Raw genomic sequence first — 25851 nt, forward strand, 5'->3', positions numbered from 1 at the left:
CCACTACGCAATCCACGCGGCGTAGTATACATGTACCGATCTCCCTTCCATTGTAATGTCAGTGCTCAGCGTCGAATTCACTCGGCAACGTTTTGGCTCTATGATCTAGTTGTTCAGAAATCTCTTGCTATCCACAGCGAGAATTCTCTCGTAAATTGTGCAATTTCGGAAATTGTGACTGATCTTTTGACAAGCAGCTGACTTCATGTTGAGCGTTTGATACTCGATGAAAAGGGCACGCGTTTACCTGTGGAGATGGGATTGATATAACCACAATAGCATTGCTCTCTGTGATACGACGGCGCGCCCTTCCATCCCAGCCATGAAGAGCACACAGACCTATATTCTGATGTAGGCTTTGTCAAATCCTGTAGAGAAATTGTATGCAACCAATACGACGGCAGGTAAGTCAACATTTTTTAGGCCTAAGTGAAACGAAAAAACAAAAAACAAAAAACAAAGTCCAAATCGAAAAGGTTATCATATTCAGGCCTGAGCATCCCTGCAAGCATATAGTATGATGACACGTCAGAATGATGTCAATATTTTACGTCATCGCTTTCGTCAGAAAGACGTCGTAAACGGTCGACAATAAGACGTACTTTTGCTCAAATGGAAGACGTAAAAAAGACGTCATATTTAGACGTCAGAAAAGCGTCATGTATGTCGTCTTTTTGACGTAAATAGACCAAGAAAATGGACGTCATTTAGACGTCTTATAAACTAAGGTATTTTTGCTCGAAGAATGGAAGAAGTAAAAAAGACGTCATATTTGTGACGTCTGTCTTCTAGGTGATCATACAAAGAAGTTTTAATGACATTTAAATTACTACTTTAAAGACATAATGTCATATCAGAATAAGATCATAAACATGTCGTTTACACGACTCCAAAATCTTCGAGTGATCCCTGAGGTCACTCCAAAATGAGTGAAAATGAACATTTTCACTCAAAATTCACGTCAATTTCACTTTAAATTCACTCTTTTTTTATTCATTCCTTCAAGAGTAAATATTGTCTCTCGATTCTTTTTAGAGAGTAAGAAAGAAAAATCTTTACATGAAGTAAAGAATTGCTTGGTCTGAACAAAGGAACTTCCAATTGTACGATTTACGGTGAACTTGGGAGATATACACAAAAAATAAAATTGTCGCTAACTAAATTGTCGAATGCTAATGTTCTGTCTCGTATCAAACAAAATTGGGAAATCAGCTAAAGCATCATATTTATATAGCTTTGAATATTTCTCCTTTACGAAAGGGAAACATCAGATGGGTTGGATTCTCAAAGTGAAGAATGTTATTGATAGCTTTTGTAAGCCTTTCTGACACGTGGAGAGTCAACCCAGTATCCTGTCTTTATCTACATTAAAAGGAAAAAAAATAAAGATATGAGTCAACATGCAGGAGTTGGACAGTGATATTGAGTTAAACAATCAATGCGCTGTTTATCGAATTTTTAAGCAGAAATCATGCTTTGAAATAAACCTGATTCGTCTTAACGAAAGTAATAGGAAATCTCTAACACATTTTCTTTGCCTCAATCATAGGCTTCCAATAGGGTCTGGGCGTTACAAAGACATTCCAAGAACTGAGCGTATGTGTACTCATTGTTCGAAAAAGGATATTGGTGTTGAATTCCATTATTTGTTTGTATATCCCTCCTTTAAGATGGAACGTAAAACATTTCTCAAGAAATATCATTATGAAATATCCGAACATATTTTAATACAAGCGATTGTTTTATTCCACTAAGAAAAAGACTTTGTCGAACACATCGAGGTTTTGTAAAGTAATAATGTCCTTTTTATCATAACACTGTATAGTTACTGTACAGTTCATTGTTTCGTTTGTTTTAGTATAGGCCCTATTCTTTGTAGCCTTTCTATGATTATTTGCATCCGGCAATGCCTGCACTGTTCATAAAATTTAATTTGAAATTATTCTGTTTTGTACATAATAATTTGCAATTGGTATTGTACTCACATACCACACGAGGGTCGTTGAGTCAATAAACTTCAACTTTAACTTCAACTTCAGCTGTGTGCATATTTTATACAACTCCTTTTGAATCTAACCTAACCAAATCCTAAAGTCATAAAAACCAGTACCTGTACATATGCCTACCACCTATCCCAATACCGGACTGTTAAATTACGTTTTATACTGGCAAAAATCTGTCATGCTCCATGACATGGTTACTAAACTAGGTCACAATTTTGCAATCAGCCCAATTAGAATATGAAAATAATATGTCTTCATAGCACAAGTTGGAATAGTTTGAATAAAATAAAAATAAAGTGTACTATTTTTGACACAATTTAAATTTGGGGTCATCCCACAAGACCGACACCCACGAGTCATATAGCCCACGAGTTCGACATTGAAAACAGGCCGTCCATGAGCCATACAGCTCACTAGTCATACAGCCCATGAGTTCGACACTAGGCAAAGAAAGCCCATGAGTTCGACACTAGGTAAAAACAGCCCACGAGTTCGACAGATACAACACGGCGGGTAATGTGTCGGTCTCGTGGGCCTTGTTGGCTTAGTGTCGAACTCATGGGCTGTATGACTTGTGAGCTGTATGACTCATGGGCTGTATGTATTAGGCCTGCAGACGATGGCCAAAAAGTGGCTTAAAAAAGGCTCAACTGGCAACTATCGTATAACAAGCAAATTTTAACTTTTTAAAAAAGTATACATCCTGACAATATCCCACATGAAATTTACCCAAAAATATCTAATCGGAACATGCTCAAATGACGTCATCAAAATGGCTTCTTAAGAACTGCGATTTTGCTGGAGTAATTGTCACTTCGACATCTCTAATAATGAAAATCGAATATTTCGGAAAGGAAGTGATTCTAGCTACAGTAATGCTATTTCTCATGTACCTCAGGTCATCAGCCATCAAGTATGCTCATTTTCAGTTGAGCTGGTGAGTTGTACGCATACCAATAGCGTTTCTATAGCAACCTTACACTGACGTAGTAGAAATAAACACAAATTTTCATAATAATTTTCATAATTTTCATTTAATTTGTTGAAATATAATAATAATGTCTAAATATGTTTTTTTTTACGTGTCTTGTTGGTTTCAGCGAAGTGCCAAACCAATTTCCGTCTTAATCATGTGTTAATGGGGGGGGGGGGGAATATAGTCATTGCCATGGTAACGCTTTCATGAAAAAAAAACCCCTAAATGATAAAATGTAATTCTTTCTACGCAAATAGTTATAAATAAAGCTTAATAACTTTCAAATAAGTAGGTGCCCAATAAAAGTATCCAGTCACTAGATGACTCAACTCATTGTAAGGGTAACCATTGTCACCAAATGAAATTGTTTCCATGGCAACGAGAAAGAGCTTCGGAAACAGGTTTAGGCAATGGAATGAGAGTGCAATTTCAACATGTCTGTCAAGTGTCATTTTGCTTGTGTATTCTATTTATTAAAATATACTAATATGGATGTCACACTTGCGGTAAAGAACTGTGTGACAATCCGTATTGATGACTCAGTACATTGCATTTCTTGGAAACAAACGTGCCCTTGCTATAAGGCACGACAGCATGTACGTTTGAAACACATATATTCGCGTTATAAGATAATATATGTTTTCTATATTGCCAAGAGGATAAAGGGCATTTTGGGGGCACACGGCACCGGGTCGCCCTTCAATAAGCACCCTCTTTATCATGTAGATCTTGTAAGGTAAATCTTCTTCTATCATTTCGATGACTTTTCATTGATGTGAGAGTGTATTTGCTGCATTGCCGGACCTACTTGTAAAACCATTTACGTTAGAACAACTGTATTTGCGTTGCTAATATCCGTATTTTGTAATAAAGGCAGTGAGCGTAGGTGTAAATGTAGACACCTCCCCAAAGATTACCTTGAATGTTCACCTTTTTGACAATTTAGTTATTGAAGAGCAATACTTCCTCTAGTAATTGGTTGCATTATTGGATACATAAGTGCCTTTGCTATACGGCACGATGGAATTTCGAAAACACGTACGTTTGGAACAGATATATATTTGCGTTATATGATATTATAATGTTTTCTATATTGAGGTGAGGGTGGGGTATATTTGGCACATCCCGCACAGGGTTGCCGTTTAATGCGCCCCATCTTCACTGTACAGATCTTGTAAAGTTAAGTCTCTTCTATCATTTCCATTATTTCCCATCGATAAAAATTGTATTTGCTGTATTACCGGGACTACTTTTACAACCATTCACGCTAGAACAACGGTATTTGCGTGGCTAATATATGTGTTCTGTAACAAGAGGGCGTGAGATCAGGGTGTGAATTGGGACACTTCCCAAGGGATTAAATTTGAATGTTCACCCTTTTGACAATATAGTTATTGTAGAGCAATGTCTCCTCTATTAATAAGTTGCATTTCTTGGACACAAAAATGCCTTTGCTATACGGCACGATGGCAGTTTGAAGACATACACGTTTGAAACATATACATATTCGCATTATATGATTTTATATGTCTTATATATTGCCGTGAGGGTGGAATATTTTTGGGCACATACCAACAGGGTTGCCATTTTATGTGCACCCTCTTCACTGCATAGATCTTGCAAAGTTAAACCTCTTCTATTATTTCCATGACTTTTCATTGCTAAAAAGTGTATTTGCTATATTGCCGGAACTACTTTTAAAACCGTCCACGCTAGAACAACGGTGTTTGCGTTGCTAATATCTATATTTTGTCTTCAGGGGGCTTGAGCGTAGGTGTATACCTTTGGACAATTCCCATGGGATTATCTTTTAATGTTCACCCTCTTGACGATATGGATATTGTAGAGCAATGTCTCCTCTATTAACTTCAACGTATTTTTGAAAACAAAAGTGCCCTTGATGTGCGGCACGATCGAAGTTTGAAAACATGTACGTTTGGAACATATAGTGTATTCGCGTTAATAATATTCAATGTTTTCTATATTGCCATGAGGGTGGTGTACTTTGGGTCAAATCCCACAGGATTGACATTTAATGTGCATCCTCCCACTAAATAGATATTTTGAAGCAACGCTTCTCCTATCACTTCCACAACATTAATTGATATAAAAGTGTGTAGCTGTATTGCTAGAACTACTTCTAAAACCATGCACGAAAGAACGTCGGTATTTGCGTTCATAGTGTCCGTGTGATGTAATTACGGGTCTTGAGCGGCGGTGTAATTTTGGACATTTCCTAAGGGATTGCTTTTGAATGTTCATCCTTTTGACAATGTAGTTAATGCAGAGCATTTTTCTTTTTGTAATCATATTGCATTTCTTACAAACAAAAGTGCAATTGCTGTACAACCATAACGATCGGGACAATGTGAAGGCATGGAAAATTGAAACATATTTGTGCTATATGCTAGTGCACATTTCTTATATTGCCCTTGGGTTAGATGATTTTGAACACATCCCACTCGGTTGCCGTTGAATGTGCACCCCTTTGACTATGATTATGATGATTGTAAAGCAGTGTTCTTTACCATTTAAAAATCATGAAAAGTAAAGTGTCTTTATTTACCACTCGGCAAAACGACTTTACATGCATGTACAAGTGAGTTTGCTTTGGCATATAATGCATGTTTTGTTAATCTGTTTTGGGACCACGACGGTCAGGGTAGGGGGAATCTGGGCACTTCCCAAGGGCTTGACAAAATAGATATTGTAAAGCAACGTCTCCTGTATCACCTTAATTGCATTTTACGAAAATAAAAGCGTATGTGCTACACAGGCGGAAGAGCTTTTCAGAGGTATGTAACCATGGAACATTTTTCGCGGTTGTATACTGCATGTTTTTCATCGCCTTTAGGATGCATGGAGTTACTTTGAGCACCTCCCACAAGGTGGTCTCTGCAAGTGAACCCTGTGGACTGCATAGATATTGTAGATCAATGTTCTTATTTTATCTCTTCCCCGGTAATTTTTATAGGAAAAAAAAAGTGTCTTGATATGGCAGGAATCCAATTCAATACAATTCAATTTGATCTTTATTTCATTTTTCGACAAGAACAGATAGACATCACTTTCTGTGTGACAGAAAATGAGGGGCGTAAAACTATGTCGAACGAAAAGAATTTACAATGATTATAGCACCAAACGATAATTCATACATAATCATAAAACTCAAGTGATAGTCATAAAACTCAAGGAACGACTTTTTTTTTTTAGACGTGCACTTTTGGAACGACTGTAATTGCGTTGATATTTGCGATACAAAGGGTCATGTATAGAGGCAATTAATGTGGACACTTCCCATATAGTAGGCTCCTTTCGAATGATAATCACTTTAACTATGTCAGTGTAAGTCAAGATTACAGCGCAATATATCGTCTGTTGACTCCATTGAATTTCATTAAATAAACGTTTCTTTGCTGGAGGACCAGAAGGACCCCCCCCCCATAGAACATAACTATGTATTTGCGTTGGTACATGATTATAGCATGTCTTAGACTGCCTTTGGGTGGGGTAATTTTGGGCACCCTCCACGTGGTTGTCTTCGTTATATGTGAACCATTTTTACCGTATAGACATCGTAGAACAAAAAATCTTCTATAACTCACACTGAATTTTAATGGAAATGAAACGAAAAGGGCGTTATGCACAGAGTTTTTTCCGCTTCAAACGTCTGTATTCACGTGTGTATATAATTATGTTTTGTACCGGGCCGTGAGGGTATAGGGATGAATTCGGGTACCTCCTTACGAGTCGCTTTGACTGTTCACCACTTTTTAAAAGATAATTATTAACACATTGTAGAAAAATGTCTCTGTCAGTGCCAATTCTATTTCATGGAAATAAAAGAGTCTTTGCTGGACGGCCAAACGACTTAAAAATAACATCTTTTACGCTTAGAACAACGGAAATCGCGTTGGTTGATGCATGTTGTGTAAATGGTCGTGGGGATAAAATGATCGACGTGGGTGACTTTGAGCACTACCCTATCCACAGGGTTTCCTTTGACTGTGCCATCTTCAATATCTCAAAACCCTCAAGGATGCAAGAGATGAATCATCAAGATTCGAGCAAACCACCCTCCAAATAGAGTTCGTTCATTACAAAATTAGACAAATTATAGATGTTGACGCTTGTTTAATTTCGTACTTTGATTCTACGTAATTAATGAATAAGCTATCATTATCTGTCTGATAACAAACTCTAACATTATTATATTATTCATGCTAGTTTACTAAGGCTGTAAAGTTTGTTTTTGGTGAAGAGAAACTGATATATCATATTTGAACACTCTTGATATGCTCATATCGGGCACTTTGATGCATTAGAATATTCCGTTGGCTCGGAACCCTTTGTATATTATGCAAGAGGCACAGATTATATACGTGGAAATGTTTGCATCGCATTAACTCACACTGCAAACATAGGTTGCAACATTTTCGGTGTTCCAATCTGAAACCTAGAAGCATTGTTTTCATGGAAACACTGTATTTTTATCATTATAGGAGCTAATTTGCATACTATGCAAATGACGCCCAGATTATGTACATGGAAATGTTTGCATCGCACTAACTGACATCGTAAACATAGATTTCAACACTTTCGATGTTCCAGTCTCAATCCTAGAAGCATTGTTTTCATGGAAACACTGTATTGTTATCATTAGGCTTATGGGAGCTAATTTGCATATTATGCAAATGAGGCCCAGACTATGTACATGGTGAATGTTTGCATCGCACTAACTGACATTGTAAACATAGATTTCAACACTTTCGGTGTTCCAATCTAAAACCTAGAAGTATAGTTTTCATGGAAACACTGTATTTTTATCACAATGGGAGCTAATTTGCATATCATGGAAATTTAGCCACTTTGCCCCACTGGATTTCTTGGGACTTTGAGTATGGTGTTTAGGAGCCCAAAACAAGTAGCACTGCAGTAGTAGTAGTGGGTGAAACCCTATTTTGACTGGACTAATGTGATCTATGACAAAATGTGTATCCAGTTTCTGTTAACAGTGCTTCATTTCTTTCAGAAGTACAGTATTTGTTGTAGTACTTCATCGAGTATAATGAGCTTGCTTTGGTATCGTGCAGAAGTCCATGCAAGACCCGTTTCACCCACATTGATTTCAGTGAGATCAGTGTCAATTAGTGTTTTCAGTTTCACTTAGCAAGTCCTCGTGACTGAAACATACCAATCAGAAAAGTGAGATAGCGAGACTGAAACCAGTGAAGTGAAACTGAAACCAATGAGAAGTTTGGTGAAACACCCTATAACAGGACTGTAAGAAAGGAACAGCCATGAACTAACCATTTTTATCGGGAGTGGGGGCTGAGGTGGAGGAGGGTCTCATTTTATGAGAAATTGACTTAATCTACCCATGTTCTATGCCTAATTGGCTTGAACAAAATGTCATCTTCTCTTATGATTGTGCCAAATGCAAAACAAAAAACAACAAAAAATCCAGCTACTGAGATGGAATATACATAATACACCACTAGTAATGAAAATTGTGATATTTGGACAGCTGTGTTATAATGGCTACAGGCAAGTTTGAGTGTAACCATGGTAGCTATGGTCTCTCACAGGTTAGGTCTCAACTCCAGTCAATTAAATTTACATACTTATATAAATTTAAAATGGTGTTTATCGTTGAGAGGGTGTTGCATTTTTCGTTTGAGAAAAAAAAATTGTTTTCAGCATAAAGTTCCCATAGAAATGACCTAATTTTGGCTCAGATTTTTTGGAAAAGAGGTCAAAAATGGACCCAATTTTGCTTGAAGAAAGGCAGGAAATAAGAAATACACACACTGGCAACTTATCTGATGATTAATGTCAGTTGTATAATGAACACTTGAGATATTCTAAAATTCCTATTAATTTTTCTGGTTTGGGGGTGGCCATGTTGATGACGTCATTTGGGCATGTTCCGACGCAGAAATTCTGGGTAAATTTTACTGGTAAGTTTGTTAAGACATATACTTTCAAAAAAGTACAAAATTTGTTTGTTATACGATAGTTGCCAGTTGACCCCAAAATTCAGCCTCAATCCGCAGGCCTATATGACTTGTGAGCTGTATGACTTGTGGGCTGTATGACTCGTTGGTGTCGGTCTCGTGACGTGCACCCTTAAGTTTAACCCCAGCATTTAAATATTGTAATTATTGATGTTTTCCTTATTTCCACACGTTTTTGCATATTAGATTCAATCTGAGGAATTTTCATGATCGATGAAGAAACCAAACGTTTGACGTCGTTATTACGTCTTTACGACCAGTCACTAGCATTAAGACTGGTAAAAATCATATCATGTTAAAATATGAAAATTGAACAAACAACTTCAACATGTTTAACTTTAACTTTATAAGTATTTCATTGTATTCTATCTATTTCTACTGGTTTCCAAATTATAGACTCTTTCTGATGTTGTTTAAAAATACTTTATCTATTCCTTCATTCAAACTTGAGTACAATTTGAACATGTCGTTATTGTTTGCTAGCTGCGTGACATTTCAAACATCTAACAAAATAGTATCCGGTACAAAATAAATATTGGGACTCTGGCAACATAACTTAGCACTACATTCTGCCGCCTTTGTGGTTTCCATGTTTATCAGGCGTTGATCAAAACTGACTCCCAATGGAAGTACCTAGGGTTGTCTTCCGCACGTAGGCCTAGTTGTTGTCCATATAGTTGTCCATATGTAATCATTACAATCAAACAGACCCAACATTAATTAGGGGATACAAAGAGTTGCGAAAAGAATTTCTTCTCGGGATCACGGGGAAGTGATCTTTCTAGGCGTTTTCACATCAGCCCGATATTTCGAAATAGCGCGCTATTTTCTGACTTGGGACATTAACCCGATCACGAAATAGCGCGCTATTTGATAATATGAATGCAAATTAGCGCGCTAATTGATCGAGAAAATTTCTCGAGTCCAACTCGGGAAATTTTCGAAATAGCAAGATAATTAATGCGAACTAGCGCGCTATTTGATAATGTTCATGCTGATGTGAATAGGAAATGAAATAGCGCGCTAATGTGCGATCGCGAAAGATATCTCGAGCTTGGATTTTTGTCGGGCTGATGTGAAATGCCTTCTGACCCCAGGCGACTATACAGAAAATGTGGTTTACTAGTAGGACATTAAAGATAATATAAGGTTTTGGTACCTCAAAAGTTTCCCTGAGTTTCCTTGTCTTAGTTTGTCTTTCAGGTTAAAGTACCTTTCATAATAACTAACACTGTGAGACTTACTCGCCCCAAAGTGCTCTCATGTCTTAGGAGTCATGCAATAATGGTTTCGTACCAGAGCAGAGCGACCTCTGAAAAATTCGAACGAACCGTTATTTGACTCGACGCGGTACCGCGACAATCAATATACACGTATTGTACGAAACCATTATTGCATGATTACTGAGACATGAGAGCACTTTGGGGCGAGTAAGTCTCACAGTGTTAGTTATATGAAAGGTATTTAACCTGAAACACAAACTAAGACAAGGAAACTCAGGGAAACTTTTGAGGTACCAAAACTTTATATTATCTTTAATGGTTGATTTTACAAGTTGAAGGAGTAGTTTTCCAATAATGGCTTCGAGATCTGAACATGAGGAGAAATCAAATCATACGACTGATTATTTAGAAAAAGATATGAATGTAGATTATTTTCTGTGACAATGTTTGAAAGTATTTTCATGCAACTTAGTTTATACATGAGTCAACGGACAGAGAGGAAAGTTGATAGGTCATTGCTAACTGGTAAAATGCTTAAATTTTACTTTTTTTTCTATATCTTTAAAATGACTCGACTTATCGTCATTCAACTTGGCAACGAATCTCGTAAGAAGTTTTCGTCATGGCGTCAAGTCAGGTTTAAGTGCTAGAAATACATTTTATGCTTAAATTAAAACTATTTTCTCCATACACTGAAAATGATTCAAAGCATACATGTAATAAACCTCAATTCATGCACCTGCACTACCCGACTGTTATTCTGTTGGTAAAATATTGTAGCCATGCGTCCAAATTCTACAGGGAAATTGCTAAAAATGTTACTGTTTTTTAATATTTTGAAAATGGCTCATACACTGTTATGAAATTGATGTACATAATTACCAGATAATGATCATTGTGAAAACGTCGTGGGCCGTGTTGTCAGAGGCCAAGATTCAAGGGTCAAATGAAACTTGGTTCGAGGAATGTATAATCTTATTATGTGCCATCATACTTTCAAACATGTCATTAAATTTTCACCATTCCACGTTCTTGCCAATCATGTGAAACCGTCGTCTCATATTGTCTAGATGTACTGTGGACCTAAAGGGAGCACATTTTGAAGCCGATTTTTAATGGTATTTGAAGAAAATATAAGTATATGTTTTGAAGTATATAAACATTCCTCAGTAAGGAGGAGGATAATCCAATTAAGCCAGACAGACTGGTATCATTAATTCCCTTCAGAACTCAGACAAAATATTGTGAAATACATGACGGAAAGACTCTGATGCAATACATGTTAAGTTATGGGTATAAGCCAAAAATGAACTACTAAAATCTCTTTACATGTACTCTCTAAAAAAAATCGAGTGAAAATTTTCACTCTAAAAAGAGTGAATACAAAAAAGAGTGAATTTCGAGTGAAATTGGAGTAAATTTTGAGTGAAAAAGCTCATTTTCACTCATTTTGGAGTGACGTCAGGGATCACTCCAAAATCTTCGAGTGATCCCTGACGTCACTCCAAAATGAGTGAAAATGAGCATTTTCACTCAAAATTCACTCCAATTTCACTCGAAATTCACTCTTTTTTGTATTCACTCTTTTTAGAGTGAAAATTTTCACTCGATTTTTTTAGAGAGTATAAATGTTTGTTCAGTTGTATGAGGATAGAGAAACAATCTCATACAAACCCTGAAACACGCATCCTTGAAGATAAGCGCATTTACGTCGGGTTCTGTGTATAGGCGTTAGATATCACAAATAATGATATGCTTTATGCCAACCTGTCTATGCAAACTCCAAGGTTGATAAAATGGACCACGCCAGAGATCGCCACAGAGCTGGCAGAGGTGGCAGAGGAAGAGGTGGACGTGGGACGTACCGAGGCGGAAGGGAGAGGAGACGTGAAGACAGGGGTGAAGGAATGTGGCGTGGCTTCGAACGTGGTGACGCTCGAGGAGCTGACCAAGCCCAAGGAGACAGGTGGGCTCTATTAATGATGTTTGAGTTAACGTCGCAGGAATCGTATACTAACGATGAAATAATACTAAAGAAATGATGAGGACACAAGCAATCTTAATGCAAAATAACTGAAACAAGTATTATACTAATGGACATGAAGATACTGATTAGGCTTAGATAAGTCGTACATGCATGTATTATCGCCGATGCCATCAACCCATGGTGGTGCAAGTATCCCGCTTTCGTGATAGCAATGTTGGTATACTTCATGATGACAGTCGTGATATTGGTGATAGTAGATGTTAATGACATTACTGGTGTTGAGATGGCGGGGTTGTATAGCATTCACGCGGCACCCAATTCGCGTAAGCAATATTGATGTTGATTCATTGCCAGTGAATAGGAAATATCGTTATCAATATATAGAGAATTTGTTATCAGTATAAACAATACGAGTAGGAGTGCTACCATAATATCAAATTGCGATCATTACTAGAAGCAAGGATGAAAGTAGTTATGATACTGACGTTATGTAAATTGCCTCAACTGCATTTTAAGAGACATTGCCTTGGAGAATTCGTCTCTTAACGATGATTACGTTAATTTACCTCTACTTACAACATGATTTTCCCTCTGTCAAAAAGTAAAGAGATATCGCATTGGCTTCTTGTTTCAGCTCCATTCAGCAGTTCAGAGCCTCAGCTGACCTGTCCTTCATGCCCATGACATGAAACCTTTTGCCATAGCTTTGCCTTACGATCTAAGCTCATGTCAAATATGTCTATCGGTTCGTAATAATGTGGTTACATTGTACTTTCATAAGCTGTAAGACATTTTATATTCTTTAAATGCCGACAGATTCCTAGATCATTCTCCCGTGATAAACATAATACCTCATATATAAGGAATGATTCACGCATGGGTATAGTTTTCATTATTATTTCATTTCTATTTCATTTTATTTCATTCATTTCATTCCATTTCATTCATTTCATTTCATTTCATTTTATTGTTTTATTTTATTGCTTTTCTCTAGGCTGTCGTGTCCGCCGTCGATGTTTAAAACTATATGATTGTTTTAAAACGGACGCGATATTGGGAAGCAATTATACATATAAAACGGGCTTTATCTGCTGCTGTGTAATACGAGCTGTATGTGCTTTCTTTATTTACTTGTATTAGTGCCAACTGGACAAGAACGGTGAAACCACTGGGTTACAAGACAATAGAGTCACTGTTGGACAAGGACCCTGATGAAGCCGCCGTTCAGTTGAGTTCTCTTAAGAAAGGACTTGAGAAACTGCTGCACGTGGACGACATACGATACGACGTTGTGGCGCTGCTGTTCCAAGTGTTGAATCACGTCTTACAGGCACACGGCGCAGCACAAACAATCAATATGCTTATTGACATGTTGGGAAGGTCCCCGTTTCTGACCAAGCATCTACCGCGACATCTCATCGCGATGAGAACAGAGCGCGACAAGAATAGAATAAGGAAGATACCAAGATGTATACAAGACATCGCCAAAGTGCTTTGTGAGATTCATCAACGCCGCCCAACGTACCGGAGCGACTTAAGTGTATCATCAACGCTCCTTGAAGATGTCATAGGATACACTGAGCAGAAAGGCATCATAGTAGATGACGAGATTCGAAGGGATGTGAACGTCCTGAAAGAATTCCAAGCTACAATTGATAAGGAGAGGGAAGATAGAGCCAGAGGTCCCGTCGAGCCTTCTGAACCGCCGCCGGATGATTTTCGCGATATCAGCGTACTTCCCAAGTCAGAAGAACTTACAGATTTATCTGTCCGGCCGTACTTGCGAGCAAACATTGAAAAGGGTGAATACAAGGATGCGGATCATTATCTGGACGTGCAGTTTCGACTTCTTCGTGAAGATTTCATACATCCTCTCAGGGAAGGAATCAGGGAATACAAAAAGGAGACATTACGACCTGGAAAGCGCAGCAAACGACTTCAGGACATTCGCCTATACCATGATGTTACACTAGAGGAGCCTGTGTACACTCAAACTGGGGTCATGTTTCGAATGCACTTTGATGAGTCAAGACTAAAAGGCATTCGTTGGCAGGCTTCGAAGCGACTGATCTTCGGATCACTTGTAATTCTGACACCAGATGATTTCAAGACTCTTATCTTTGGGACAATTGCCAACAGATCACCTCAGGATCTGGAAAAGGGGTTGGTAGATATAAAGCTTGAGCGTGACGAGGAAATCGTGGAGATTTTCTCCGATAAAACTTTCGTGATGGCTGAGTCTTCCGCTTACTTTGAGGCATACAGACACGTCCTCAAAGGACTTCAAAGTGTCACGGAAGAGACCCTCCCGCTCCCTGACTATATACTTTCCGTCTCAAGCACAGTTGGTCCTCCAGCCTACATTGGCCAAGACAGAACAACTGAATATGACCTATCGCCACTTGTGTCTGATTCAATCCCAAACGCTAATGCAATCAAGAGAAGACTGAAAGCATCAAAAATCCTGGATAATCGTGACTGGCAGAGAGTTGTAAACACAGGCTTGGATGAATCACAACTTCAGGCAGTGAAAGCTGCTCTCACTCAAGAAATGGCTGTAATACAAGGACCCCCGGGAACAGGAAAGACGTACATAGGACTTAAAATTGTCCACACGTTACTTGAAAACAAGAGCATTTGGATAGAACAACAACTGCTTGAAAGGAGTCGTTCAAACCGACCGATTCTTCTGGTATGCTACACAAACCATGCCCTGGATCAATTTTTGGAAGGAGTTGCAGAATACAATTGCGAGGGAATTGTACGCGTGGGCGGTAGAAGTTCAAGTGAAGCTTTGAAACGATTCAATTTGAATTCTTTGAGAAGCTCGAAACTGCGGGAAGAAATGCCACGTCACGTTCGACGACGAATTGGAGAAGTGCGAGGGGAGATCGAATGTCTTGGTAGGGAAATCAAAAGTTCACAAGACAAAATGAATGCAGCCAAAAAGGGGCTTCTTCACGAGAGAGTTCTGTTGCCCTACATGGATGAACGTCACTACAGAAGCCTCACGTTCGGAAATTTCTCACAAGGGTATGGTGCATCTCGGCTTGTCGACTGGCTTTTGTTCGATATGAATCTTAATTTTGGCAATGACCAACTTCCAGGTAGAGGAGGCGAACCTCTAGGAGACGAAGCCGAGCCCATCGATGCAGAGATGGCAGATGAGGATGATGAGGGTGATTTCAACATTCTTGAAGAAGCTGACATCCTCGAAGAAATGAGGATCCTGGACATAGACGATCCCCAACCGAACGTGACGTTGAGTGATACTGACAATGAGGACGATTCACTGGCTTTCCACTTGAACGATCTCGATAACATTCATCAAGCAGACGGATGGCAATTTGACCGCCGTACTCAACGGCAGAGAAAGCAAGAGCTACAAAGAAATCTCCGGGGTACTGAAAAAATGACTGATGATGAGGCGAGGAGGATTACCAATGTGTGGAACATCCTCGAGAGTAGAAATCGTTGGCGGCTTTATCGCTACTGGATCCATAGGTATCGACGAGAATCGCAAAGGATGTTGATTCACAGGCAGCGAGAGTTCTCCGACCTTTGTCAAGAGTTAAGGGAAGCGCGAAACCAGGAGGACTTTGAAATCCTTCGTCATGCCACTGTGATAGGCATGACAACGACCGGAGCAGCCAGGTGTCATACTCTCCTCCAGCGCATTAAGCCACGCATCGTTATTGTGGAAGAAGCGGCAGAAGTCTTAGAGGCCCATATCATAACAGCCCTGACGGAGTCTTGCCAGCATCTTGTCTTGATTGGAGATCACCAACAGCTGCGGCCCAATCCAACTGTGTACAAACTAGCCAGAGAGTATCATCTTGACATTTCTCTCTTTGAGCGAATGATTAAGAATGAGTTTCCATGTCAACGACTAAACTTACAGCATAGAATGAGGCCGGAAATTTCTCGGCTAATGAAGCTGGACAAATTGTATCCAAACCTAGAAGATCATGAATCCGTTGAGCACCTGGAGGATATCGAAGGGGTGACCAAGAATATATTCTTCATTCATCATGAGGAAGCTGAAGACTCAAACGATGAAACGAGGAGCCACGCAAACATTCACGAAGCAAAGTTCATGATGGCACTCTGTCGATATCTCCTTCAACAAGGATATCTACCAGAACAAATCACCATTCTGACAACGTACACAGGCCAACTGTTTAATTTCAAACGGGAGACTTCACGTAGTGATTTCAAAGGTGTAAGGGTAGCTACTGTTGACAACTTTCAAGGTGAAGAAAATGATATTATCCTCTTGTCCCTTGTTCGAAGCAACACAGAGGGTAGTGCTGGCTTCCTTACAACCGAGAACCGAATATGTGTAGCACTATCCAGAGCGAAGAAAGGTCTGTACTGTATCGGAAATTTCAAGCTTCTTGCAGAGCAATGCAAACAAGGGAGGGGTCTGTGGACAGACATCGTCAAGTGTCTCCAAATGACAGGCAGCATTGGAAAGGCTTTGCAGTTGCAATGCAAAAACCATCCTCAAACCAGAACGCAGGTGGCATCCTCAAAGGATTTTGAAAATGTACCTGAAGGTGGTTGTACTCTGCCCTGTGAAGCACGTCTTAAATGTGGTCACATGTGTAGAATGCCATGTCATCCGACAGATAGGAAGCATGAGAACTACAAATGCATGCAACCATGCACAAAGATCATTTGTAGGGCTGGTCATCGATGTTCTCAACGCTGCTTCAACAAGTGTGACAAGATGTGCACCCAAAAAGACCTCAGAAAACTTCCCTGTGGCCATATGCAACTCGTAATGTGCTATCAACACTCAGCAGATGTCACATGTGAACACCCATGTCCTCTAAAGCTACAATGTGGTCATTCATGCAAGTCTTCCTGTGGAAAAACGTGTACTGTGGCATGTGAAGAGCTTGTTATCAGGTCTTCATGGCCTTGCAAACATAGAGTTCGCGCCAAATGCTCTGCTGGTCCCGAATCCTGCCCGGAAAGTTGCAATGCCCTTCTAAACTGCGGCCACATATGTAGTGGGACCTGCGGCTCCTGTTACCGTGGTCGACTGCACGTAATGTGTCGCCAGAAGTGTGATCGTACACTTGTATGTGGTCACCCATGCAAAGAAACATGCGCGACCAACTGCCCTCCATGCGGTCGCACATGTCAGAATCGATGCATACACAGCCGCTGCAGGAAGAGGTGTGGCGAACCATGTGTTCCGTGTGCAGAGATATGCCCATGGAGGTGTAAGCATTTCCAGTGCCGGAAGAAATGCGGAGAGCCCTGTGACAGACGTCCGTGTATGTACCCTTGTGACAAAATGCTGAAGTGCAATCATCCTTGTATCGGCGTATGCGGAGAGCCTTGCCCTAAACTGTGCCGAATCTGTAACAAAGATGAAGTTACGGAGATCTTCTTCGGAGATGAGGATGAGCCACATGCTCGGTGAGTTGATTAATCGACTGCTTTGATTTTCTTTTTACCCTTCAACGTGATGATACTTTGAAAGATAAATCCTACACACAGTCGTTGGTTAATATTCACATAAAGTGTTATCCTTATTTGCTCTGTGCTCTAGTAAGAAACATTGAGACAACTAGTAAACAAATAAAACGCAACCGTATTGCATTGTGGTCTCTTACACTTTCAAGAACACAGATTCTGTGAGTTGTATGCGTTAAAAAAAGGGCCCTGGGAAGTGTGTTGGAAGTGAGAGCCATAGACTGGTCCAGCACGAGATTACGCTTCAGTTTACCCCTATACTGACTTGTCAGAGAACAAATATATTCTACGGATGATGATAATCTGCTTGTGCATGATAAAGAAAAATTCCGATACACATTTTGTGCATTCAACTTAATTTTTCATTTCTTCACTTTGTGACAATCATGTGTTATAACTGACTTAATTGGTGGTTTGTTTGTTTGGTACATTTTGTGCACACTTATATTTTTTTCTTTTTATCTGTATCTTCGTATTTAGTCAAGCAGCAGTAAAATATTGACTTTTTCGTTGTTTTTTACTGGAAAAAGTCTGAAAAGGAAAGTCGGGTGCGACTAGGAATCTGTTTAAACTGTGGTTTTCAGTCTTCAGATATTGCCATTTGATATGAAAGCAGCCCTGCTTACGTTCTTAGGCATTAAGACATACTGTATATATCTGTTCATGTAAAATGAACATAATTCTACAATTGCGATAAATTATGACATTCGTTGAGTATACGTTAGATTTCATGAATAATCGAATTGACATAATTATATTTGCCCTGTAACCCATCAGGATTGTGTCATTTCAATGTGGCTGTCAATTGTGAGAATCACCCTCAAAGGTATTTGCGCCCAGTCCATACTCGTAGGTCTTGAAGTAACAGGAAGGAAATGTGCTTACGCGTTGTATAGGTTCGTTGAATTGGAGGACTGTGGTCACGTGATCGAAGTTAAAGGACTTGACAAGTGGATGACGCAGGCCAGTGACACCGCCGGTGATGCTGTTAGTATTCAGGTAAACTGGAGATTGGACATAACGAAAATTGGACATATAAACCATTAACATACTTGTTTCATGAAATCCCATGAATATCAGTATTGCTGATTGAAATATTACCTTATACGGTCACGTATACGGACGAATACTCTTTCACAAGAAAAGGAAAATAGAAGATGAAATAGAGAGTGTCAGTATGGCAGAAATTCACGAAAGTTCGGTGATGCACCATGATATCTAAATGGTACTCGATCATTCACGGTTAGAATAAATAGGAGAGCTTAATACTCCTTTCCATAAAAGAGGAGTTTCGGACTTGCTGATGGTTATCAATGTATGTTTGTTTGTTTGTTTGATAGATACTTTATTTTCTGCAAATCAATATACATTGTACATAAACTGAATAATCGTGAACATGGGAAATATACAAAGTATATTTGAAACAGAGTCGTTTGACTTGCATAAACAATGATATAAAAGGAAATTAATGATATTACAGTATGCATGTCTATGCAGCTGGGATTACAATAACAATATTATATTTAGGAAATGATAATGCAGAGGGCCGCCATTGTAAGCATTGCTTGAAAAGATGGCCGGCCCGAGGAAAAGGTAGGTAGGTAAATTGGTAAACAATACAAATTCTGCTGCGAGGATAGCAGGGGAAAATAAACTCTGATGTGTGAAGGTGGTGAATGTGCGTGCGAGTGCTTGAGAGTGCACAGGGGCAGATAGGCTGGGATTTGGAATGATAAAACTGGTTTGCTGGAAGAGGGAATGACTTACGATGTTGCTACTATCGGGAGACCAACATAAGTCATATAAATTATTCGGGCTTAATTCGTATTTGAAGTATACTGTGATAAAATATGCTTCTTTAAGTTTGCTTTGAATGAAAACAAGGAGGCACACTGTTTCAACTCTTCAGGAAGAGTGTTCCATGTACTAAGATGTACTAAGATGTGCTTGCATTCGCATAGAACATCTGGTTCGAAAATAGTTCTGGCCGTGTACAGTGCACTCCCGTTACAACGAACACGGTTATAACGAAATTTCGTTATAACGAAGTAAAACTTCTGGTCCCAAAATTAACACCATTAGAGTCTATGGTACAAAATTCGCTTATAACGAACACGGTTATAACGAAATTTTCGTTATAACGAAGTCTTTTCCGAGCGCCACTGACAAAGAAAAACAAAAGAAATGTGCTCCGTTATAACGAAATGCGAATTGCTATCGAAAATACGTAGCGGAACAAGCATTTACAGCGTGTCTGCACGGGCGAATGCTTCATTCTCTATCACTGTGTGTTCGTTCCTTGTGTCACGCACAGTTTCTGAGGGGAACTTGCGTTTGATAATTGTAATACAATGATCCCATCCCATTTCACATAGCTTTTCAGTGTATGATGTGTATTCAGCAAACAGAATATGATATACATGCGTGGTTTCCTTGTTTTCATTATATTGTATTTGTTCGATTATAACGAAATTTCGTTATAGCGAAAGAAAACTGCCGGTCCCGAGCATTTCGTTATAACCGGAGTGCGCTGTACCACTTCCATACCAAATATAAATGTTAGTCGCTTTCATCTTAATGGTTCGGCAAACCATTAAGATAAAAGCGACTTACATTATATTTTCTAACTTATTCACGCAGATAAATATATTATGTATGAGATTTAACATAAAAAGAATCAGGAGATATTGAGATTGCATATTCCAACACTATGAAATCAGGCACTTATTAACAGACCAGTCAGTTGTAGTGATTAAAATTTACATTATTTTGAGGACAGAATTTTCGTACACCCTATCAGGAACTCTTTTGGTCTGTTTCCTTGTTTCTTTGGCAGATATGATTACAACGAACAATATCCTCTACATTTCTGTTAGTACATGTGTTTTTACATTGCAATGTGTAAAATGAATCATACACGTTTTAAGAAAATGTTCTAAAATATTCTTCACTTATGTTAACATACTGACATATTGTACATCATGATATGCTTATTTCATATTTTTCTTTCCTATTATAGCATTCATGAGGTAACTTTAACAGAAATTGTACATAACAGCATCAATGATTGAAATTAGCAAATTTCATCTGGGGCAGCAATGCTGTTCGTCAAATCTGAGAGTGAAAGCAATTCCAACCTGCCTCATTGTACATTTTCCTATTCTTCGTTTGGTCATGTTGGTTTTAACAGCTGAAGGGTTGTCCACGATGCAAGACACCAGTCAGGCGCAATTTGCGTTATGGTAATGCAATCAAACAAGCTCTGAACGACGTCGAAGCTGTGAAACGGAAGACTTTCGGTGACAAACAACACATCGAGTTCACTCGTGAACAACTCGAGCGCGATCTTACATCAGAGACTGAGGTGATGAGCATGTCAGCCATTGCAAAAGAACAGAAGCTCTTCCCCCGGAAAGAGGACGCTCGGCACTTCCTCAAATGCGTGGATGAGACATCCAGTCTGAGCTGGGATCAAGTCAATTCCGTGAAGAACAGAGTTGTCGTTTTGAAGGAGCTGAGGGAGATTGGTCAGAAACTTCGTTCGCTTCACTTGCCAGGGGAAGAAAAAGAACTTGCTGCAGCACTAAGAGCTGATCTGGCTGCAATGAAGGTTTGGCTCTGCCGGGGAGAAATCACAAGAATGTCGCCACAACAAGTATCAGACGCGAACAGCGAAGCCACGAGGAACCGTTTTGCTCTGCACCTACTCACTTTAGTGACGACCAAACCGAGTGTACGTACAAAAGCTGCGGAAGAGGTGAAAAAAGTGAAGTACGTGTTGCTTGCCGGGACGAATTTGACAGAGGAGGAACTGGAAGAAATAAAGAAGCTGTTGAAAATCATTGCCACCAAATCCGACGGACTTGGCATCACTGAAGCTGAGCGGAAAGAAATCGTCTCCGCCATAGGGTTGACAAAGGGGCACTGGTTCAAGTGTCCACAGGGCCATGTGTACGCCATTGGGGATTGCGGTGGCGCGACGGTTGAAAGCACCTGTCCGGAATGTGGCAGCACAATTGGAGGTCGGTCTCACGCACTCAGGGAGGACAACAGTTTAGCACCAGAAATGGATGGTGCTCGCCACGCAGCATGGTCGGAGCAGGCAAACATGGAAAATTTTGACCTGCGCGACCTCATGTGATTGCTGTGATAACGATTCTTCAAGAAAAAAAACATATAAACAAATCGATGCCAAGATAGGACGGAACCCAAAAAGTAAAGCATGGAATTGTGACGCATCTGCAAATCTTTGTATCAAATGAAATATTTGATATGATAACAAAAAGAAATTAAATTAAATATTTGTGTTTTTTGTAGATGTCCTTAATGCAGAAGTCATTTTGATGGGCTTCCTGAAGATGGAGTCTGTCGAGACAACAGTTACTGTGTGTTTTGTTCCAGAATAGTATATGTACGTATATATATGATCAAATTGCTACTACAGTACATTCCCTTCGTCAAGAGCATTCTGCTGCCTTTTAAGACTTACAGGGGTCCTGCGATGTTGAATACGATTATTGCCTTCAGTTTTCACATCATGAAAATGTTACAAGAATCTGTGTGTATTTACTAATCCTTCTAACCTCATATATGTATTGTATATTGAGTGTAGAGGAAAGATTGGCTTATCTGTATGTTATCATTACAGATTTACACTGTCTTTACTGACAGTATATTACTTCTTACAGTGTCAAAGTAGGAAATCATGTGGCTGTGCTGAGACATCATTCGTATTGCGCATCTAAGTCTAACATAGGCAAATGAGCGTAATGCCAACGAAAGCTCAATACAAGAGTCTATAAGTGGAAGTTCATGCGTGTGAGTCGCATCTCGTTAGGAATTGTGTTTTTCGATCTGTGCTACACGCTAAGGAACGAGGAATGCATTTTATACAAGGTCTTTCTGTACGTGCGCTTGTGCGTGTGCGTGTTGCCAGTTACGGACAATATCATTCCCACAGTGGTACGATTCAATTAATCCATTGTATTTGGTTCTGTAAATTTATGTTAGTGTTTACATCGGTCGACAATCTCACCATCGTGATGTTGTTTCCAATGCGTATGACGTTTATGGAGGATATGCTGTACCTGTCAATACAGGGTTTAATCTTAGCTATATTCAGTTGTAATCTGTGTGCCTTGCAATTCAGTCTGGACAGCCATGCCTAGTCTGTCACTGTTATGGTACTATTAGAATACCAGTGATTTTTCGTAATTCCATTCCAGTATATACCGAAAACCTTTGCAATTCGTGTACTTCTTCAATCCCCAAAATAAAGAGCAGAATGCTTATACCTGTACGGTTTCATCAGCTGTTTTATGATGATGGAAAGTCTGTAAAAATGATCTGTCCGTTGTACCGAACTAAACTTCCATGTTGTATATTTGCTTGCTTTACGATTGATACTCTCACATGACGAAACTGTTTCTCTTCAAACTGCATGTTCAACATCAATTCGTACAAGTTCTCTAATGCTATATAATACGTGACATACAGAACAGAAATTTGTGACGTTAAAAAGAGTCCCTAAATGTAGCAAAATACTTGCGTAAATAGCCCAACGAGTGAATGCGACAACAGGGAAATTGACGTGTATGTTTAAAATTGGTAGACGTCACTCTACATTTAAAAGTGAAATGAACTATTCAGCTATTCGTCGGTTATTAAGTTGCCTTATTTGATCTTGCTTCATGCAAATTCCATACTTAGTGATTTTATGCCCCATACCTCAAGGGATCTCTGATAGCGTTTTGTACCATAATCTCTCAAAGTGCAACTATATGTGGTGGCGCCTTTACTCTCATGCGTATATTATGCTGTTGTAGTTGGGGTTTTTTTCGTCGCGATGCACAGGTGGCTTAATATGTGAAAGTTTCTTGTGTAGTATCCTGTGCATAAATCATCTAACAGTTTGACGTACATAAGTGGGCAATTGTCACAGGACTGCAGTGAAAAGAATGTGAAAATTGTAATAATTATAAGCATAACAAAAGACGCAAAAAATAGGTAACGTTTTGGTATTATGGTGTACATGTTACTTGCTGATGGTTGTAATAATCCACAGATGCCTTATGTCATGCTCATAGACGCAAATGGTAAGAATTTCCTAGAACGTACAACAGTGCAAAGATTGTCACTGCTTTATTTTTTGTTTCATGATTCAAGTGTGATATAACCTTCATGAAGCAGCATCGTCAAAGTGAGAGATGTGTTTCAACCGTGGAAATATTTACGTATTTGTTGGATCTGGTCACCATGACAAAATCGCCAAATGAGCTTACACATCGCTTACCTTGTTTGCACACCAATATACCTTGCTATCATTTATTATTGTACATATCGCAGTTACGATTATTATTGAGGTGAAACAAATAACTGCGCTGCCTAAATGAAGGAAATGAGCGGCTGGAAATTAGATTTAGTCCCTCGTAACGGTGAAAGAAAGGTGTTTTATCTGCAAAATATTTTACACTGTATATATCAATACTGCGTCGTTGTACAATTCATGGAACCCAATCATACCAGAACATGTTTATGCAGTGTACATTTATAGGTTTATTCCATGTATTCGGATACAACGAAAGTCCAGATTTAATGAGATAAATATTGTAGCCGGAACCGACGGTCTCGTTACAATGGGCTTATGACATACATATTACAACATGTTGTAAATTGAAATGGTCTGTGTCCGGGGTGAATGATCAACAGATTTTTACACGTTTAATTGTTATGATATCCAGCTTAGTGCGTGGTTATTAGTTATGTCTGCATTGTATAAACTCATTCTTAATGTTAGAGTGTACTTAAGAAATAAGACTAACCGTACACATTGATTGTAATAGTGATTTTGCACTGATTATTCAACGAAATTTAATAGTGAAAGTGCAATGATGTGGTGAGAGCCAAATGTGACTATCGTTATGGAGGATATGCTATATGAGAAGAGATAAGCATGGAAACACATTTCATGCAACACTCCCTATCTTTTGCATTTGCCGTTAGAAAGACTTGAAACCCCTTGCTCGCCTGCGCTCCATGTGATATAATTTACTTTTCATGAAGTTTTGGTGTTTTCAACTGTTCAAACTTATCTCAATGCCTTCTGTTTTCAGGGCATTTATGACAGAGAAGACTTCATTTTTAATTTGCAGTTTTAGCAAAAACATTGCTGCAAGAAATTGATATCGTAAGATATGAGAAATATGGAAATGTGAGTTTCAGCGTTCAGCGGTTTTAAACACATCGAACACTGGCAATGGAAAGAAACTTAGAATGAATGTAGGATCGTACAGTACCATCTAAATAGAAAGTTATGTTAGTCACTGTTAGTTACGTCGTTTATCCTGATGTACGTCCCTGTCATTTTTAATTTTGTAATTTAGGTCTTGCACGGTGAAGCAGTTGACGGCATAAAGGTATGATTTAGATTGGAAATCATGCCCAGAGCAAGAGAAAGGAAAAATGTCACCTATCATAGTAGGGTCATTCGCTCTGTGATATAGATAGCGGTATACCCAAAGAATAAGAGAAAAACGTATAATATTATATTTGAAAAGTGGAAATGTTCTCTGAACTTTCATTTTGCAGTGTTTTCTAGTTCCTTTCCTGTTTGTGTTTGCTTCTTTTTCTTCTTTTCCTCTTTACATGAATATCGATATTATTATTTACAGCTCTGACAAGGCTTTAAAAATTCATTACACTTTTAATCCGCGAACAGAGCTCACTATCGTGGAGCATGTTAAGCACTCCGCGAGGAAGATTTTTTTTCCTCAAATCAGGCTTCTCCTCTGATATTGTCGTATATTTTTCAAGTTCCTACTGAACCAAGCCAGAGTACGTTTTTTTTAATGTTTATCAATTGTTTATTGTAAGTTTGAAATTAGAGTAATATTGCAATGACTGCTTGTGATTATTATGTTCGTTAACTTCGATTAAATTGGACTGATTTGGAAAACTGTGTTCCTGTATTATCATTCTAACTTATTTTTACCAATAATCACCCCCCCAATGCAAGTCATGTGGTTGAAACGGTCAAACCAATAGGTGATAGATACAACATGATTGATGTGAATATAAAAGTATGAATTTGAATAAGTGATAGAATCAAAGGTTTTCAAAAGCTTTTAATTTCTTTTCCATAATTATGGTGTGAGTG

The 25851-nt window shown here is 38.9% G+C and overlaps 1 protein-coding gene across 1 annotated transcript; it reads left to right on the forward strand.

The window, feature by feature from the left end:
• The first annotated feature begins 75 nt into the window (after nt 1–75).
• Nucleotides 76–22647, forward strand: LOC139738895 (NFX1-type zinc finger-containing protein 1-like). The gene is made up of 5 exons (XM_071649525.1): nt 76–404; nt 12007–12185; nt 13347–17639; nt 18593–18695; nt 20887–22647. The coding sequence occupies exons 1-5, from the start codon at nt 384–386 to the stop codon at nt 21835–21837; spliced, it is 5547 nt and encodes a 1848-aa protein (XP_071505626.1). The 5' UTR covers nt 76–383; the 3' UTR covers nt 21838–22647.
• Nucleotides 22648–25851: the final 3204 nt, after the last annotated feature.

Source organism: Diadema antillarum, unplaced genomic scaffold, assembly GCF_040938485.1.
Source record: "Diadema antillarum isolate AM-2024a unplaced genomic scaffold, OU_Dant_1.0 seq00000773_RagTag, whole genome shotgun sequence".
In the NCBI taxonomy this organism is placed as follows: domain Eukaryota; kingdom Metazoa; phylum Echinodermata; class Echinoidea; order Diadematoida; family Diadematidae; genus Diadema; species Diadema antillarum.